This window comes from Xenopus laevis, chromosome 4S (genome assembly GCF_017654675.1).
Source record: "Xenopus laevis strain J_2021 chromosome 4S, Xenopus_laevis_v10.1, whole genome shotgun sequence".
In the NCBI taxonomy this organism is placed as follows: domain Eukaryota; kingdom Metazoa; phylum Chordata; class Amphibia; order Anura; family Pipidae; genus Xenopus; species Xenopus laevis.
The window spans coordinates 71438964-71460019 of NC_054378.1; the positions used below are offsets into that span (position 1 = coordinate 71438964).

Here is a 21056-nt window from a genome sequence, read left to right on the forward strand (position 1 = left end):
AATGAATACTCAAAGCTAACATGCTTTAAAGCTTTGCATAATGGCCGGATGAAAGCTTTTTCAGCTGTAACACTAGGTTTTGCTTTTTCCTGAAGAACTCTTGAAGTTAATGCTCTGAGGACTTTAACGAACAGAGAAGAGCACAGAAGAATAAACCTGCAAGACTCAGCTGATCCCTTTTTATGTGCAATGGCTCTACAGCCCCATCTAATCCCCAGTCATGAAACAGATGTGACTGTTTGCCTACGAAAATGGCTCCCTGTGGGGAACTAGGACTATCCTCTCTTTTTGGAGAAGTCAGACCAGTTCTCCTTTCTCAGAATTTTGTTCCTTATTACAGAGATCTACAGGCATGAAAAAACAGGCAGCCCTGGGGCATTACAAATATGGCCTGATAAAGTAGCTTTATAATGGCTTCATGTCAAAGAATGCAATATTTCCTCTGTGGTATCAAGTCAAAGGTTGCCTGACAACAGTTCAATCAAAAAGCTGGACTTGGTGGTTGTTACTTCGGGGATGAATGTAAACCCTCAATAGCAGACATCCATACTGCAGTGATGGAGTTCAATATATGTTTGATGTGTCATGTTCTGTAGATAATGTAAAATTCCAGATCACTCTGTCTGTGAGGAAAAGCATTGCTGGCTAGATATAAAACCAGTAACATTTTACATTAGGTTCAATGTAATCATCTATTAGCTACTGGGAATGAACTTAAACCCAGTCCTTCTTTTGATATTTTAGATGACTTCCTGCTTTTTTCCCAGGCCAGTCAATTCGGTGAAATTGCGCTAAATGCAAATTAGACAAACAATTTCTTAATCCCTTCTGCCTGTTCTTGTCACTTGATCTGCTTAGTGATATGAATCGAATGTATCACTGTAATGGGAAGTGAACTGCGTGAGTGACAAATTGCCATGAAGGAATAATGTTTTGCTTAACCTCAAAGGTACAGAATGGGCAAGAAATTAAAGCTTTTATTTTTTAGGATAAAATGAAACAACATCATTTTTATATTCAGCTATATCTTCTGTAAATGGTAGGAGCTTGCCAAGTTTTTCTCAAAAAGGAAAGCATTACAAAGCAGATGGTTTCCAAAACTAACCTGCACCTTTTAAAGGATTGGTAACACCAAATAATGAAAGGGTTTTTAAGTAATGGAAATATAATGTAGTGTTGCACTGCATTGATAAAACTGGTGTGTTTGCTTCAGGAAAACTACTATAGTTTACATAAACAACCTGCTGTGTAGCCATGGAGGCAGCCATTCAAGCTGGAAAAAGAAGAAAAGACACAGGATACACAGCAGATAACAGATAAGCTCTGTAGTATACAATGGGATTCTTCAGAACTACTGTGTTTTGTTAGCATTCTTTATGTTTTCCTGTCATAGGGGTCCGTTTACTAAAGTGCGGTAAAAATATTCGCAACAAAATATAGACAAATTTGTCGCCAAATATATTTTCGCCAGTTTACTAACCTGCAGTAAATATAAATTTGCAAATTTTCTTGCGCAAAAATATGTTTTCACCAGTTATCGCATTCGCAGAAAATAACGCTACGTACACATTAACGCCTGGTTTACTAAACAGCGAAATGTGCAAAAGACTAAATTTACGCAAGAATATTCGCAACATTTTACCGCCACCTATGCAGTGGCGTAAAAGTATTTTTTCATCAGAAAATTCTCAAGGGGCAGGAAATATCCCATAATACTTTTTTTTTACCCATCATTCTTTGCTGTCAGGAGAGAGATCTGCAGCTATTGCTGACAGGATGTTTTGGCTTCTGCTTCTATCTGGTGCAACAGCAGCAATTTCAGCTCAGAGGCGTATTATTGGCAGCGGGCATCACAGTCCAAGGATTCGTCAGTCTCTACGCTTTTTTGGTTTCATTGTGATTGGCTACATTAAACTGTGCATTTCTATGAAGCAAAGAGATTGACTGGTATGATTTCTTGTTCATATGATTCTCTTGGGTTTATATGATGCAGACATGTTTGATTGCTGTTACTCTGGTAATGTTGTTGGATGGTATAATCATCAGTCAATAAAGTTTATAAGTTTTGAAGATGCATTTCTGGCCATAAATGTCACAGTAAAATTTGCCATAATAACCGCCATAAAACAAGACTATTTTATAGCATATATATCCGCAAAAACGTAATTTTTTCGCCAGAAAATTCGCTAAAATTACTGCTAACTTAAGCTGGTTCCATAAAGTAGTTACCGCAAGTGATCACAATGACCTCTGAGCGCATCGCTGTTTAGTAAACTTAGTCGCTGCGAATATTCTGGCGAAAAATATTCTCAGCAATAACATGCGGAAACTTAAAGTCAGATTTACCGCACTTTAGTAAACGGACCCCATAGCATTTTGGAAGGATTCTCCCAAGTACAGGGAATCACTGTGTTGTGTAAAGTCTAAAGTGCATAAATCTGTCACTTACCTTTGGCGTGCAGGGAGCCATGATTTCTTTTTGCAAGCAATTCTTACTGCCAATAAAGAAAACATGGAGAGTATTAAACAGAAGAACTGATGTAGCAACCAACCACAGAAAGAAAGCAAATTATTAATTCCATGTTAATATTTATTATCTTCCCACTAAAGTATTTCATTTACTATGCTCTTTTATTATTAAAGGGCATGGAAAGGTCAAAAAAATAAAATCCCATTTTTACTTTATTTAATGAAAAAGAAACCTGTCTCCAATATACTTTAATTAAAAAATGTGTACCGTTTTTATAAGAAACCTGACTGTATGCAGTGAAATTCTCGCTTCATTTACTGCTGTGGATAGGAAATGTCAGATGGTCCCTAACTGCTGGGCAGGGAAACAATCATACTTATGAACAGCAGGGGGAGCCCCCACCTTACTTTCCAGTCATGCAGAACTCAAGCAGCTTTGTTTGTTTCCCTGTAGAGCAGTCAGCAAATGTGTAGAGATTTGTATTGGATTTTATTTTTGCCTTTATATCCCCTTTACTGTTTCTAACTCCAGCTACAAGGACAAAGATCATGGAGCCAGATTTAAACAAATGAACTGGGATACTATTTGGAGGATTATTATGCTGCAGCCACTGGTTCTGCAGAGTTGGAGAAAGTTTTTATTAAACAATGCAAAAACTATAAAATCCACATTAGATTACATGACAACACAGGACCCAGTGCAGTCTTTCCTATTCTGATTATTCTTGCTGTATTGGCTTCTATCAGATATTATTTGACTTGTGCTGTTTTAATAATTTATGATGATCCCTAAGCAGCCCAGACCATACTGAGCATGTGCACAGTCTTGGTCTTGCAAAGATGTTTAACAAAGTTACAAGATGGTGACACCCTGTGGCCAACTTTGAATGCATAAATCATTTGTTTAATTAGGTTTGTGCATGTTTATGTTTAATATAGAAAATACAGCATTTCTAGCCTTATTCTATTTTAGACTTTATTTCCCTTTTAAACAATTTGTACAATAAGTGAAATATTATAACAAATACAAATGTGTTTTATCACAACTTACAAATATGGCTAGGGCAAAGTTGATGATATACACCAGGGATCCCCAACCTTTTTTTTTACCCGTGAGCCACATTAAAATTTAAAAAAATATAAGTTGGAGAGCAACACAAGAATGCAAAAAGATGCTTGGGGTCCCATTTATGGGCTGTGATTGAATATTGGTAGCCCATATGTGGACTCACAGTCTACAGGAGGCTCAATGCACCTGCTCTGAGGCCACTGGGAGCAACATCCATTTCAGTAATTTATGGCGCCAAAAGTAGAAAAAACATATTGACAAGAAAAAGGTTTAAAAAATTCTAAGCTGTAACACAATGCTAGTATTACTGACATGATTTGTTGTATCTGCTTGCCGTCTTTTTAATGTTTGGAGTCTGCCAATAAAACCCAATGTTCTACCCTCCACCCACTATTGCTCCTGGAGCTATACGCCTGAAATTTAATAACACCATTTTCCCCTTAAGACAGGTTAAATCTGAAACAATTACATATTAAAGCCGACGTCCCAAACAGGATTGAGCTATAATTTTTTGGTTATTAAAGTAATCTTTCTGATGTAAATTCTCCAGCTAACATGCAGCAAACAACAGAGGGAGATAAATTATTTCTCCCTAAATTCGATTTGTCAGGTCACCAAGCACCTGCAGCACTAAAGAATCTTGAAATATGTTTCAAGCGATGCTGGGGCTTGTAAGTACATTTAGTGCGGGTGGCTGTTCATCCCTTGCCCTCGGCTCTGATGGATGGGAGGAATTGCAGGCTGTGTATTTAATAACAAAATTTGTATGCAAGCCTGCAGTCAGGAGCTGAGGATGAGCGATCAGGAGCCAGCCACTATTAGAAACCCATCGCTAAACAGATGCTGACAATAGAACAAGACATATCAAATCAGATCTACTCCGTATTAATATCCACGTGCGCCCGTGCATACACACATACTCACACTCCAGCACACCCCTATTCCCTCCAACACTCAGCATGGGTAATATCGGTGACATCAATACATTTTTATGAGACTTTTCCAAAGATCAACACATGAGATGTGACAGAAAAAACAATGTTCATGTCATGTTCAGTTTGTTGAGGGCACTTTAGTCCCAGATGCTGAACAGCAGTGGCATGGGGAAGAAATTGAATTTGGCTTCCTTTAATGCTCCTTGATTTGGCAGATGGCTGGATGTTATGAAACTCGAAAGGATAGAAGGAGATGCCTTCTCCTGGGGCTGTATGTAGGGCTTATTTTCATCTACCCTATCAAGTTATTTCTTTCTACAGCTTGTGATAAAAATATATAATAGAATAGATTTCTGACTTGCCAGCTAGTAAAACATCACTTTACAGTTGTACTGCCTGCCCCTATCCTATGCCACAGTAAAATTATATATGAATAATATTTAATACTCTATATGTATAATGTGTGTGACCAGCGTGATGGTTTTTGGTTGCAGAAGTACTCTGCGCTAGTAATTCTAATCTATACACTATTTTATGGTCCCAAAAACAGGTGCAGTCTAGAACTTCACTCCCGTTCTTAGTATTAGCAGGGATGGTATACTTTATAACTTAGCCCCATAATGTTGCCTTTGTGAATGAAAACATGTCAAATTCTGGTTTGAATTCTAGTTTGAATTTGACATGAATAAAAAAAACCACAAGGTTAATACAGCATAATTGTAAATAACCTAAAAAGAATCATCTAAAATGCTACATTTTTCAAAATTTTAAGAGAGGGTATGGCCTAAAAATAATATAGCATGATGCATTTCATTTTTGCAGTATTGAATATTAGAACAGAAATAGCTAATTACTATAAACATATAAGGCAGTATAAGGTTATGTGTTATGAAAGTGGCAATCAGCATTTTTAAGATATTACTGCCATTTCTACTGACTGTGCCAAACTGTATCCCACTATTAGCTTTTCACATATATTGCATTCTACATTTAATTCTAGTGGTAAAATATAATAATATAAGCTTAATCATCTTTTCCTAAAAATGCATAAATTAATGTAGTAAATATTACATATAAAACTGAGCTATTCTCGTGTTTGTGTTCCACTCCAGGGTGCTGCTTGTAATATCCAGGACAATCAGCACACAGTATAAAAGAAGCTAGGCGGCTGCAACATGTAAAAATTTCAGCCGGTGTTAAAGGTCCATTTACAAGACTTGAACCCAGAACCTGGGCCAAACTGTTGACATTCTTTCACAAACATTAGATTACTGTAGATTGAGAACTTTATTTTTTGATTTTTTTTTTTGCATATCCTAAGAGTGCTGTGTCTTCTTTATAGCTATTTATTATGACTGGCACCAAGGCAGTGATTAAGTCAATGGTGTGCCCTTTAAGAATAGATAAATAGAGATAAGACATAGTCTTAATCATAAAGGATGTATGAGAGTGAAAACAGCCTATAAAGATCATGGGGCGTCTACTGTAAAATCCTTTGCATTTTACATCTGGTGGAAAGGAGAATGCATTTATAAATGAATTTATCCTATTACTTTGAAAGGAAAATGTCTGGTTAAAACTGCAGCAATTTTCTTTTTGAAAACACTGATAAATTCCTCAATGGCTTTTTATGTACGCAGACAGATGAGCAGGGTTTTTGAAGTCCCCTTAATCACTCTTCCAGTCTTGGCACTGAAATAATTACCCATTTACATAGTAATAACCCCATACGAGCACATTATTTTAGTGCCAGCTACATTTCCACACCCGAATGTAACATGCGTTTTAAATTATAACATGTACACAGGAAATGACTTACCAAGTATCATATTCATTGGACTACTGTGACACTTTTAATTAAGGTGATTTACACAGAATTATCCTTTGAAAATAAAAAAAAAAATTCTCTTCCTCCTAATAAAATATGATAATTGCCACCAGTTCTTTCATAACTTAACATTTATTTAAAACTGTTTGGGGAATTAGTATCTAGTTTATTACAACAGACAATGTTGCTTATTTTGATCTTCCCTCTTTTTACCTGTAATTAAAAGCTCAACAAAAGAATTAAGAACTGTGACATCTAGGGGGTTATTTATTAAAATTCTAATTTGAGTTTTACTATCAAATACGAATTTTATTTGAAAAAGAAACTTGATTTATTATACCCCAAGAATGGAAAAAGTCTGAATCCGAAAATCTGGCATCTCAGACCTGCCAAGGTTGTCATTGGGAGAGGTCACTGTCTTATTTGTAAGTTTCTGTGGTATGCGCTGAAATTAGCCTGAAAATCCGACTATTTCAGTCTTTTTCGGCAAAAATCTGAAAAATCTAGGCTTTTAGGGAAAAAATCTGAAAAAATCAATCGATTTGGGAAAAAACTATTAAAAAATCGTACAATTCAGATTTTTGCTTAATCGAGTTTGTACCCTATTCAATAAAATCGTGCTTTTTATAAAATAATAGATAAGGTTGAAACGTGGATTCTAGTTTGGTCTGACTTTTTTATAATTAAATCCTCAGAAAAATTTGGATTTTGATAAATAAGGCCCATAATATCTATATGGTGATGTCTGCCTGTTAAAAAAGGGTGGAGGAGGGCTATATATTTTCAGCCTGTATATTGGTGGGATAAGCAGTGGCTAAAGTGTCCAAAGCTATAAGTCTTCTCACTTCCAGAGACAGAAAGCAGGCTTTCACCTCTCTTTCTCTCCATGATTTATTTGCTGCAAAGAGGGGAAAGGACAGATATCAGGGATGGTCTGAAGGAGGATAAATGCAAAGCATCAACACTAGGGCCAGCACTTGTCAGATAATTAACAGATTTCTTTCATCATAAATTTCCTTTCCCTTCCTCCAATACAGCTTGGATCACCCTGGGAACTAAAACTTTTTGTCTGCTGGGTGAATTACGAAACAGAGCAAGACAATTGGTCAAAGCAGAACTAGCTAGAAATCAAAATGACCACTTTCAGTAAACTAATTAAGAAATACCCATTTTAGTTTTCGATGAATTTTATTAGAAAGCCACCTAGAAAGTCAGCCTAAATAAAAAAAATACATTTAACTAAAAGTAGCTTTAAGTTACAACAGCCTAATTCTGTATACAAAACAAGAAATATTCATAAAAACCTTGTGTTTGTTTTTTCTTCTGTTTTAAATGGTTGGTAGTTGCAGGTATTTACCAGGGTTGTTAATATGACAGTACAAGACTACAGCATAATTTATTTCACACTGGGTCTAATAAGGTAAATGTATCATTGCACTTAGCCTCAGATTTACTCAGATCAATTTAAGGAGCTATTGGAAATGATGGCCAAGATTTATTGTGTGGTGAGAAAAATTCTCCATTGCGCAATAAATGCTCATCAAATGGTATGTCCTACAGAGTTTATTTGCAGAGCAGATGCACCGATGTATAATCTCTCAAATTTAGCATGATATGTGACAAAATTATTTTTTTAAGATAAGCACTTCACTAAATCTGTTTCAAATACAATGAGCTGCATAATTGGTTGATATAAAATGGTGATATAATTACTAATTCCCTCTGTTCTTTAACAAGCAGAGAATCAAAATCAGATTCTGTAGATGGATTTAAGTGACAGCAAGAACGGCAGTACAACACAGAGGGGAAATATTGATTACACAACGTTACTAGGATTTTTTTAATTAGCAATATTATAGCAACTATGTTCTAATTATTTTCTCTAGTACAGAGAGATATTATTAGGTGAAACTTCTTTTTCTTAAAGTATGGCCTTGAAAAGCATCATTGTAGTAAAGGAGACAGGGGGATATAGGAAGTTGTCCAGCCTGATCTGTCTGGTTTACAGAAGGCCTACATAAGGATTAAGTTAAGTCATACTGAAATTCTGCTCAAGCCTTTGCAAACTGAAGGCGTAATGATGGTTCTTACATGGAAATCTCCAGCTTGTGGATGATATCAGCTCCATATCTGTGCTCTCTCTCCTTATCAGGAATGAATTGAAGTTCAAATACCTCTTGATGTGCCTGGAGCTGGGGAACAGATGACAGCTGTCACCTCACTTTATGTTGCTGCATATTACCCTCTAAGGCCCCTGTTTAAGGGCTTTCTCAGTTTAATTTTGAAATAAAAATGTAACTTTTGTGGTTGCATAGAATTTGTAAAATTTACACATTTAGCTTGCTTTAGTTACTTAAATTATTCCCAATAAATTTATATATTTAAGGTCTGCTCTGCATTTCAAGAGGAAGAAGCACCACAATTATACACATCTGAACCATGCCATTTACTCCAGAACAGAACAAAAAAAATCCCAACTCAATTTAGATGATCTAACTGGTGACTTAACACATATGTATAAGCATAAAAACTTCACCAGTAGAATAACTCACCAAATAAAATAGGTGGCACAGGTGTTACTGACCCAGGCCCTCAGCTCAAGAGAGCAGACAATCCGTATGTAGAAAAACAAAATGTTGGAGCAAGGCACTCAAATAGGTCACGCATAGATCAGACGAATAGTAGATAAATATTAGAAATGTTTTTTTTTGTATAAACAACTCAACGCGTTTCATGTTGTTAGTACACTTAGTAATAGGCTTGAACAATGACAAACATGGGTCAGTATTTAAGAACCAAACCACCAATCACAAAAAAAGGGGAGGGGGAATATACAAATTGTGTTCACGTGATCCCTTTAAAATTGTATGTTCCCCCTCCCCTTTTTTTGTGATTGGTGGTTTGGTTCTTAAATACTGACCCATGTTTGTCATTGTTCAAGCCTATGACTAAGTGTCTTAACGACACAAACCACGTTAGGCATGAGTTGTTTATACAAATAAAATATTTCTAATTTTTATCTACTATTAGTCTGATCTATGCGTGACCTATTTGAGTGCCTTGCTCCAACATTTTGTTTTTCTACTAACTGGTGACTTAGCAAGGCTGAATGGTTTACTTTTCAATAACTAAAACCAATATTAGTCATGGAACTGGATACCCCTACAACCCAAGCTACTAAGTCATGAAAATACATATTTTTCTTTTGGTGTTGTAAATTGTGTGTTTCAGATTATAATAGGGAGACTTTAACATCTACTCATAAACATTATGAGATTGCTATATTCCTAAATTGTATTTGTTCCAAATGTAGCTTTTGTGTCTAGGATAGTTATATGGCTTTCACACTTATGCTTACATGCATTATATTACATTAATGTTATGCTAGTAGCACTTTAAAATGTATCCACATGCCTGGTGTATCACCAGGCATGGCAATGAACTCAGAAACAGTTACATGGCATGTTTAACCTCACAAGGAGCCATTTTTACATTATCTTTTAAAACAGCAGTTATACCTAAAGAGTTATCATGGTTCCAGAATCGGTTTATTAATATCTGCCCACAGCTGAAGGAAAAGGTTAATAATCTCTGCTATGTGTCTGTTTGTGCATGGATTTATGCTTTGTTGTGTCATCTCTGCTGAGTCTTGTCACTGTGGTCCTTATTAGCTTTTATGTTTATCCCCTTAAATTATAGACAGTTGGCCTGGATGCATTTTAAATATTATAACTCTTCCTCTCTATCCTACATCACAAGTTGCTCCCATTACCCTCAGCAATGCGATTCATGGAGATAGGAGGATAGACGGGTCACCAGCAGAAATCCAAAGAAATGTATCTTGTGCCCAATTACAATGTTAATTGGCAAGTTTCTGAAATCAATTAATTCGCAAATTTTTTCAATTAAAAACTGAAATAAATCATTGAGGTGTTATTAAGGAAAGGCCAAAGCAGTCAACTTTTTTTGTAGGCATCTGAATTTTCTGAGAGCAAAAAATACATATCAGGAGTGCTGGGGTCTAACGCCCTTGAGTGTCTTTGCAAGAGAGGGGGTTGTCATCAGCCGGGCTGGGCTGAAGACAGATAAAAAAAATATCGACCGGTCGGACGTACTGCCTTCTCTCCTTTATTGATTAGGTGGGAATTTAACTTGCTGTGCATATCCACAGTGTCAGCAAGCGCCAAGGGGCATTTTAGATGCAGTCAGCTTGGAGGTGTCACTTTGATATGAAGGGTTGAAGGAGATGAACTGATAGCATGCTAAAAGAGAAAGGGTATAGGCATAGACAAGGCTAAAGTAACAGCAAAAGGAAGAAGCACATGTAGGGTGATTAGAATTAAGTAATTAAGTGATTAATATTAGTAAAATCCCTACACAATGTTATCCAAACTGAAGTGCATGCAGCATGCTTTATCCTGCAGATGGCTTGAGCTAACCGGTCAAACAAGGAAGGACACCCCCAATAATTTCTGTGGTTGAAATTTAAATGTGAGACCATGCAAATGAAAGATCTGATATTTGTACTCATAATTAACTGCACTAATGAAGCTGCAAAAAAATACATGTTAGTTTCTGGAATGTACCTGCTGTATACATGTACTAAATTGCAGGGGCACAAGCCACACATTTGTGCAGCCTACATATGAACATGGTCATTTACAGGAAAAGCAGCAGCAATCCTAGTATTTAATAAAAACTGCCTTATTGAATACACAACAAGAATACCAGCAAAAAAAAAAATATAGATATATTTTGCAGCTTCACACTGCCTGCCTGGAATATCCCCAATGCATGTAACAAAGGCCATCATTTTCAAGGAATTTGTCACTGATTTGCACCTAGAGCACAGAAAGCTCCAATACGCCAGTGAACCAACCAGTGCATTTGGAATGTATGTCAGCACATGACATAATGTAAATATGCCACAATTGACAACAATGAAAGTTTTTTTTCTACTTCTGCAAAAATTCCACATACTCCTTTACATGATGATACTAACATTGTGTTGTTGTATAAAATAGTCAATGGAGCCCTTAGGCAAAGGGAGGTTCATAGATATCCCTTGTATAGCGACAACTAGATATTGGGCCTGTAGTGGATAGGCCTGATCTAGACATTATTGTTTATCAGTTCCAAAGAAATTAACTAGGAGCAGGGTGTGACTGGGCAGGAGGGACATCAAGAAAAAAAAACGGTGGGCCCCCGCCAGCCCAGGAATTCCCCAACAATCCCCCTGTTAAAAAGACGTATTTATCGTATCAGTGTTGTTGTGACGGATCACACATGCATGGGGGGGAGTTTGGAATTCAAGAGGGAGGCTCTGGTGGGCTTTTTTTCCCAGCCAGGTGGGCCCCCATGCCCGGTCCGACACTGGCTAGGAGCCCCTATTTGTACAAAATTTAAAATTATATTTTTGAATTTTATATCCGTTCCTTTTTCACCAATGGCCACTAGGTGGTGCAAGGCTGCATCTCTGCTAGTGTCCATGCACAGCATGTTTCTAAAACAACCAAATGATTGTAAATTGAACAAAACTTTCATTTTTGTCTCAATAAGCAAGTTATTTACTTACAGAATGTTACTACTTATTTATATTTATCCATTCTTGTGTATTTAATGAAATAGGAATGAAAATACAGGTATGGGACCTGTTATCCAGAATGCTTGTGACCTGTGGTTTTTCGGATAACGGATCTTTCCGTAATTTGGATCTTCATACCTTAAGTCTACTAGAAAATCATGTAAAAATTAAATAAACCCAATAGGCTGCCAATAAGGGTCAATTATATCTTAGTTTGGATGAAGTACAAGGTACTGTTTTATTATTACAGAGAAAAAGGAAATAATTTTTTACAATTTGCATTATTTGATTATAACGTTGATTATAACGTCTATGGGAGACGGCCTTTCCGTAATTCTGAGCTTTTTGGATAACAGATTTCCAGATAACAGATCCCATACATGTATATAATAGCTATAATGATAGATTTACTAGATGGAGGAAAAAAAAGTCAACTAACTGTATTGATTTCCTGTTCCTGGGTAGAAAAACATCACCTTGCAAAGACTAGGACAACCAGGTTTAAAAATTAATCAGAGTATGCTGTCCATCCTGCCAGGTAAAAGGCTGCCTGGGAAGCAGATTTGCAAACATTCACTAAGAACAAATAGGTCTACTGTCTTGAACTCCCAAAAGACAGTTCCTTTAACAGAAGCATGCCAATAACTTGCTGGTTGTGCTTTCACTCACTCACTGTTGTGTTATGCTGTGTTACTATGCATCGATAATGAATATATTAACTAATAAAATAATATTAACATTACAGAGCTTCACAAAAATAAAGTGTGGAAATCCTGCATATACCCATATACAAATAACGTAGGGCAAAAATGCCAAAACAGAGAAAGCTACTGGATGATTCTTTCCATCAGACAGGACAAGCAGTCACTGTCAACAATTATTTAAAGGTATGGCCAAATTAATAGAGGAGGTATTATGGTGTGCACTTTTTGCTCATTAGAACAGATCTTACTTTTTCTCTGAGAAATTCCACACTGACTAAAGTTTTGTGCAAGAAGGTGTCCAAGTAGGGAACATAACTTTAGTGGCTACAAATAGATATGTACAAGACACTTGTACATATCAAAAGCAGGGGCGATCCTACCCAATTTGCCACCCAAGGCAGCCTTTTGCCGCCGCCCCGTCCCCACGGCACTCACCTTCAGTGCCAGATGGGGGTCGGCGTGGGGTCCAAGTTGCTAGTGCAGAGAGCACAATTGCGGGTTTAAAACCGGAAATTCGTCTCTTAGTTACCAAGAGCGGCATTTTTGCCGCCCCTGGCAACTAGGGGGATGCTGCCGCCTGAGGCGTGTGCCTCAATTCGCCTCATTGGCGGAGCGCCCCTGATCAGAAGCTGTAGTAATTGTAATTATAACAGCTCAAAGAGTTTTCTTTCAGTGCTACAGTGTGTAGTAGCTCTGGGGTCCTGTCAGAGAACTCTCAGCTTAGACTTCGTATGTTCTGACTGTGTTTGTGTGCTACCTTTTCTCATAAACATTAAAACATTTATTGGGAATCTAACTAGCTTTTGAAACTGATCTTCTTGGAAGTGTATGCAAATTACATTTTAAGCTTGTTCTCAAGACAGGTACTACTGTGAATGACTGTATATTCTAATTAAGGAGACTGTACCTTTATTGTACACATTCTCATCTGGCCAAAAATGTCCATCTGAAAATAACAGGCAACCAGACCCAGACTAGCAATTTGTGGGTTCTGGCAAATGCCAGAGGGACTTCTGTAAGATGCCATAGACAGCTACTATTTAGTGGACTGGTGAGTGACTGTTTGGGCCTCTGTGTACTTGAAATGCCAAGACCTGTTTCGAATCCCAGCTCAGACCTTCAGTCAAATTCTTACAGGGAAAGTCATTTCCCAGAGAAAATTTGGATCTGACAAGTTGTATGTTTTTTTTAAAGAACTAGAATGTAGAAGAGTGTATCTATGCAGGAATCATTCATTCTGCAAATACAATCCTTCCACAATTAACATGTTCTTAATATATCTGCAAGTGGAGACTACCATACACATTAATTTTCATTTCATTGCACCAGTTCCAAAGGTTGATCAGTTTTTACTTCATTCAAATTGAGCCTAGTCTGCTTGACTTTACTCATACATTGACATAAAGATTCATAGCCCAAACGTACAAAGCCAAGCGGTTTCTTGCTGGCTCCATCAGGCTCAGGTGCTTCCTCTGCACACTCTATGATGTGAAGGCAGAAAGAAACGATGCCAAAAATCTGAGGCAGCACTTTCCGATTACAGCTTGGCCGCTGATGCTCAAGGGAGAGAGAGAAAGGTTGGAAAGGGCTGATAATAAATAGCTCACCCAAAGCAAGGGAAATGAGAGCACAATATTTAGCTGTTAAAGGAAATAATCCAAAACTGTCTTTCTGTGTTTTTAATTACAAAGACCACACTGCTGACATAATTAGAGAGATTGTTATAGAAAGACATTGGTGTTGAAAAGCATGCCATAGACTGTGAACTTACTATAATGGTTCTCTTAGCAATATGTGTATAGATGTGTCTAGCACCTGATGTGACCAAATATTACATTTACCTTTGGCATCGCTGATGTCTAAGCCCCTCATTCGCCGCCTTGTGAATGCGTCCTGTCTTACTTATCTTCCGGCCTGCTTTAGTTGTAATCTATACAACATTATGTAACCCTCTTTTAATTTAATGCATACATACTAACAATAAAATATATAATAAATGAGACCTGCAGTAATTTTTGCTGCAAATCGTATTTGTTCCTCTAAAACTGTCACACGATTGGTGACTGGTGCAATAGTGACCAATTTGATCTTTTCTTTAATAGTTTGACTGTGGCAGAATGTTAACATTGACAGCTGATTGGTGGTTGCTATTGAACATTACACCTGGGCAATTTAACATTTACGTAGATTCACAATATACATTTGGGATAAATTTAAGGGATGCACAAATCCAGGATTCGGTTCGGGATTCGGCCGAATCCTTCTGCCCAGCCAAACCGAATCCTAATTTGCATATGAAATCGCATGACTTTTTGTCAAACAACAAGGAAGTAAAAAATGTTTTCCACTTCCCACCCCTAATTTGCATATGCAAATTTAAAAATTAGTGGTGAGCACAACTTTCCCTTGTTTGTTATAGTTATACAGGAGCAGTGACCAGCTCCATGTTGTAGCTCCCACCCTCCCCAGCTATAGACAGGTGATCCCACTGGTGTCTAATAAAAGGGCAGCCAAGTTTGGGAGTTTTACTTTGAAAGCAGCTAGTAAGTTGCAGGTAAAACTTATTCCCTTTGTAAAATGTATAATGAAGCAATAGAATTCTTAATGAATCAGATGAAAATTAAGCGTAGGACTGGCCAGATATGGGATGACTTTGACATAGTTGGCCAGCTTAAATATATTGCAATATATGGACAAACAATCCCTGTTTTGTTTAAAGGGTAAGGCATTTTTTAGTAGCAGTATGCACAAAATGTCTCTGTCTTAAATATATTGATAATGGGTTGAGTGCAGAGGACTCTTGTATTTGTCTATATGTATTTTGTGGTCACAGCCTCATTGCAGCCCCACCTAATGGTTTTAAAAATTAGTGGTGAGCACAACTTTCCCTTGTTTGCAAATTTTGCACCAAAACCCATAAAGCACAAGTAAAGTTACCCTTAAATTACAAGTTTGTAAGCATTCGAAAGGTTTAAGTATCACCAATATTTTATACTGTGTTTTTAGCAAGCTCCTTGTTAATGATATTAGGTAAATATCTATTCCACATACCAGTACAGAACAGTAACATATACAAAGACAGAGAAGTCACTGGTTTTAAAGATGCTAGCATCAGTAGAGTTAAAACAATAAATCTACATTTGTATTTCAATTTACATTTTTCGCTTAAAGTGAAAGGCAAGGAGCAAAATAATACAATTTGTGACATATCTAAAAGAGAGCAGTGAAAACGTGATAAGCACTTCAGAATCTAATATATTCACTCGGGCCCCTGGCAACGACATCTGCCTAATGTTACAGTTTGAATATCCTTTTCCATTTTACATGCATTCAAGTCTCATTTCAGGAAAATGAAACGGTATTATTAGAGGGAGATTTTGTACAAATGGCCTGAATTTGACATGTCAAGTTCAATGAGGCTGTTACATATGTAACACGCAGAAAGGCTCAGAGGCGACAAACCTCTTTGGAGAGAGTCTCTGATTCTGAAATGAAATTTGCATGCAGCATACCCGGTGTCCTTCTTTCCCTGCCCCCTCTCTCAGCTCTGAGTATTTAGATCATTTGTTTGCAGACTGACGGCCCTCCATGCTGTGTTCACCAGGGTGCTGCTTTTACCTCCTTTGTTCAGTATCATAGACAAAATAAAGGGAACTTTTCAGTCGTGTTTGACTGCTTTTTAACTAGAAACACTAACATTTTGATCACAAAGTTGTAGTATAAAGAAGAGGTGTATAATAATACAGGCTAATGACTTCATCAAGTTGGGGTATTAAGAGCAGGGATGTAACAATAGAGACATCTGGCCCAGAGGCTCATAAAGGACATAACTGTGTATGTGACATTATTGGGACCCTGTAGTGGTTGTCAAACTTCCAGTTCAAGCCCCACTTAAGAGTGCAACATTGGCCAAGGCCTTCTTCTGCTTTTCCAACCTTTGGTAAGTGCCCCCCCATCGTTCATGAAAAGCTTATGAATAAAGGAAAACATTGGTGTATCAGTCATTCATTCACAGTTCATTCATTCATAGTATTAAAGAATATCTGGGACTGAAAATACACATTCAGCCTAAAGCTCACATTATTGGTCTTCAGTTTGAGCACCCTTGCCACTGTTAAAAGCCACCCCCAGGAGGGAGCAACCTGCAGGTCAAGCACTGCTCTAAAGTAGCTGCAGAATGCATAATGTTGCTTATATACCATGAAAAAATCTCTTCTTTTGGTTTCCAGAATGTACAGGTTTGCTACAGGTTAAAAACTAATCTTGCATAGCAGACAACTAACACGTATTGATAATTCCTTCACTCATATCTGAAGAGTGTGAGCAGAAACAAATATATAGGGGGAGAAAAATTAGTTGTAAAGCTGTGTTGCATCTGAAATTAAGATATCTTAACTGAACCTCAAAATCCAGTGATAAGGCTAATTGGAAGAAGACTGGATAATCTGTCTATAGTTAAGGGTAGTGGCAGACTGGGAGATTAGTCGCCCAATGACAAATCTTCTCTACTATGGGTGACTAATCTCCCCAAAATGCCTTCCCGCCGGCAAGAATTCGATGGCATACAAATCACTTTGGATTTCTTAAGTTTCCCTGTGAGGCAACTTTGGGCGACTTCAAAATTGTATGCCACCCCGGCAATTCATATTTGTATTCTTTGCATGGCCAGATTTTCCGCTGAGGGTCCAACACATATACTTATAAAATATAACAAGAAGGCCTCCTTAGCAATTTCCAACTTTTTATTTGAATAAATGCTTGTATGAATAACTGAATATTTAACTCAGGAGTTGGTATTTTTACTCTGCCTGATACTGATTTCAGTAGCATTTGAGAGGTTAACATGGCACAAAGCAATAGAGAAATTGGGGGCTATGTGTGATAACACTCTCTAATGTGACTAAGAGCCCTGCCCTTTGTTGGAGATTAGCTGCAATTGCCTCAGTACATGGAATAAATTGAATGTTATCTATCATGGTGCAGCCCAAGTCGTTATTTAATAATTAATAGAGACCCCTTATTCTTCACTGGCTTGCTAAGGGGCTGACTGCCTCAAACCTAGCAGCTAAGCAAAAGCCTGTCTTTCTCTTCTTTAACTGCTGCGGTTAGTTAAAGGAATAACCCCATCCTTTTTCATTTGTCAGCAGGATCACAATTGGAACTTGTCAAGTTTATGATTTAGGGATTCCTTTTGTTTCCCATTAAACCTCATGCTCAAATCACCCTCCCTTCTGAGGTCTGCAAGAAGACTGCTACCTTGCTGTCCCTTCACACTGTCTCCCTTCTTGGCCCTCACTTCCTTTATAAGGTTTCTGCTGGCGCTAATTGCTTCTCTTCATTTAAACTGGTGCGCTAATTTCCAGTGGCTCTTTATTAGGTTGGATGAGACCCAAATTATGCCATCAATTACACACATTCTGTCTAAAACTCTCATTCTGGATGTCAGAGGGGGAAAAAGAACGAAAGAAGGGTCTTTCTATAAACTCGGACCCCCAATTTACACTGAAACGATTAAATTAATTTGGCAATTGTTATCTAAAAAAAGTGCACAAATGATGACATTATTACTTCAAATGGAGAAACATGAAGTATGATGGAACATTGTTACTGTTTCCTAGTGAGGTCACTATTATGTGATGCTAGTCTGCTGAGAAAAAGCTTTCATCTGCTGCTGAAGCGCTGACCTAAATTTGACTTGAAGTGATAATGACACATAAATTTCACATATCAGAGGGTCTATTTTTTATTCTTTAAATACAGTGTTTTTTGCTGGTGTGCCTCACTTTAGTTGTGTTCGAAGTCGGGCTGCTAACCACTTGCATTCATGGCTAAGGGCAGTTAGGCCTACATGTGGGGAATGTTGTACCTCTCAAAATCATATAAAACACTAGGATTTCATAGGATTCAGATAAATACTAAGGGCTATGGAACACAGCCATTTAATTTCTGATAAAGATGCTAAATTAAGCACATTGTACTTCTGCCATGTGCAGTTATGCTAGTTGCACATGCAAAATTAAGAGCAAGGGCAGTTCTACAGATCCCTGTCCTGAAAAGGTGATAAGTACTGGGCAACCTATGCATATTGTGCCTATAGGTGCTTGCACTTGCAGTGCCAATGCATCTTGCACACAAATTTTACCCAGGACCAATTATGCTGAGATTATAGGAAATTCGCCCTGTGAACTGCAAAGATTTTTCACACTTTATAAATAAGATCTGAGTACTGTTTCTAATGGTTTGAGCAGTAAATGTCTTATATAGGCAACCTTTACAATCTTTCTTGTGGTGTGGTGTGTTTCACAACATGAACCCAAGAATGGTGTCTGGCTCAGAAGAAAACATGGTGATAATTACAAATACATTTTGCACTGCTTTATAAATACAATTACTATGTTGTGGTAACATTATTTGTATTATACACTGCAATATATTTTAGATTTCTGTTGTGCTGTCCAGGTGAATATATAAATTATTATTCTATAATTTCTTATAAAATAATTCATAAATACAATTTTAGATATTTTATGTGTTATATCAAAATTGCACTTTCCTTGACATGCTATTGTACCGTTTTTGATATGGTCAAGTCAATCCTTACCTGATATTTATTTGAATGAGTTTATCCAATTCCTGTTCCATGTGTTCTTTCAGCTCTCCTGGGCGTAGTAGGATTTGGCATATGGGGCAGATTGGGGCTTGGCTATCAAACAAGGCAATCTTCTTTTTGCCTGTATGGAAATAGAAATGTAATCACATCAACAAAAAGCAAACCATAAGTGTTATCAACAAAAACATTTCTGCTGACTTTCCTATCTCTGTTGTGTTTCTTTAAAATTAATAACATTTCCATCAATTACTATTTTACTAAATACCACCAGAAAAGCAAATATGGTTGTTATAATTATATAGCAAATATACAAGTTAGAACTACCTGTCAGCATTCAGCCTTCATAAAATCATCCTGACGGGGAACCATACAATATATAGCCATAACTGGGTAAACTGATATGAAATATAAACTGACACAACCTGAGTCTGATATTCTCTATCCATTAAGAATCACAATGCTACAGATCAGAAATGTGTGTGATGTTTCTGTTCTGAACTGTGTGCAAGTACTCATATTGACACAGGGGAACCACCAACCAGAGCAAACACCACTTTCAAGTTGGTCGTAACTTCAAGGTTCCCACAGTGGCCAGAGCAATATGAGAAGCAAACTTGCCCATACAGATGTTATTTTGACAATCCTGGATGAAATTGCTTCTGATTCGCATACCTCCCAGTATTTGCGAAATGGAAAGAAGGTCAAAATATCTGCCTTGCAGCGATCTAAGCGTGGCAATATTGTGACCATGTCCATTTAATGCCACACTGTCCGTTTTACATTTGGCAGGTTTGAACACATTTCTCGGACCATGTTGTATGTGTTACAACAGTTTTAACTGTTTTAAGATACCAGTCTCAGTACTTATCTTAAATAGTTAGAATTGTATCTTGTTTATTTTAATCATTACAAATGTATCAAAATGCAGGCGCTTAGTGTTCTGGGCTCTCTGCCAAAAAGCCTCTTATTTAACTAAGTTTCAGAAATCTTTTTCTGGTATCGGTGCAGGAAATCAAATATATAAAACATGGCAAATTGAACCTAAAAATTGCATTTTGCACACTTTACTTATGTTTGTAAAAGACCCTTATATTTGTCAGGAATGCCAGGAGGGTAGGAGCCACTGGAGAAGAGCTTAGCAGTTAAAACTGCTTTAGTGTACAGCAGGAGCTCACAGGTGGAGGTAGCAGGCCGTGTTAGAGTAGAGAAGAATCCGTAGACAGGCAGAGATCGAAGGGCAGGCGGAGTTCAAGCAAACCAGAAACAGGCCGAGGTCAGAAGGCAGGCGGAGTACAAGCGGTAGTCAAAACAAGCAGGGTCGATAGGCAGGCAGAAGTCAAGCGGTGGTCAGAAACGGGCCGAGGTCAAATCCAGGAATCAAGTTCAAAGAGAGGTACAACAGCAAAGGTTCAGGAGCAAGGAAAATAATCACCAAGCACTGTTTGCTTTTTTCGACAAGGATAAATAGGGACAGATTGGCGCCAAACGTAAGGACGCAGCGTCAGGACGCCGTGCGTCAACTTTAGCGCGCCCGCGACCGTCGCGACGCGCGCGCGCCCGAATGAACGGACGCGCGCCCGCGCAAAGACGCGGGCGCCGGAAACAGACGCCAAGGATGCGCAGAACCCTGCACACCCCTGCGCCTGCGCCCACGAGAAGACTGAGCTGCGACCAAAGGTACCTTACAATATTATACCAATTTAAAAACATTCCATGACTGCCTGAGCACAGCCGTTCTAAACATATGAATGTTTCAAAGAGCACTATTTTTAGCTACTACCTCCGGCACCATAAAATAAGCAACCATACCTAGCTTTTTCCTGAATAAACAAGAATCTTTTTTAAAGGGGAGGATAT

General features: G+C 37.7%; 1 protein-coding gene across 6 annotated transcripts in view; it reads right to left on the reverse strand.

Moving 5' to 3' along the window:
- Positions 1-21056, reverse strand: part of LOC108715569 (E3 ubiquitin-protein ligase RNF220) — a 172445-nt gene that overhangs the window by 53189 nt on the left and 98200 nt on the right. For all 6 annotated transcript variants that reach the window (XM_018260848.2, XM_041561445.1, XM_018260846.2 and 3 more), the window contains exons 3-4: positions 19191-19320; positions 2450-2495 (exon numbers count right to left, since the gene is read on the reverse strand). In XM_018260848.2, the coding sequence (XP_018116337.1) occupies positions 2450-2495; positions 19191-19320 (176 nt within the window). The remainder of the gene's footprint in view (positions 1-2449; positions 2496-19190; positions 19321-21056) is intronic.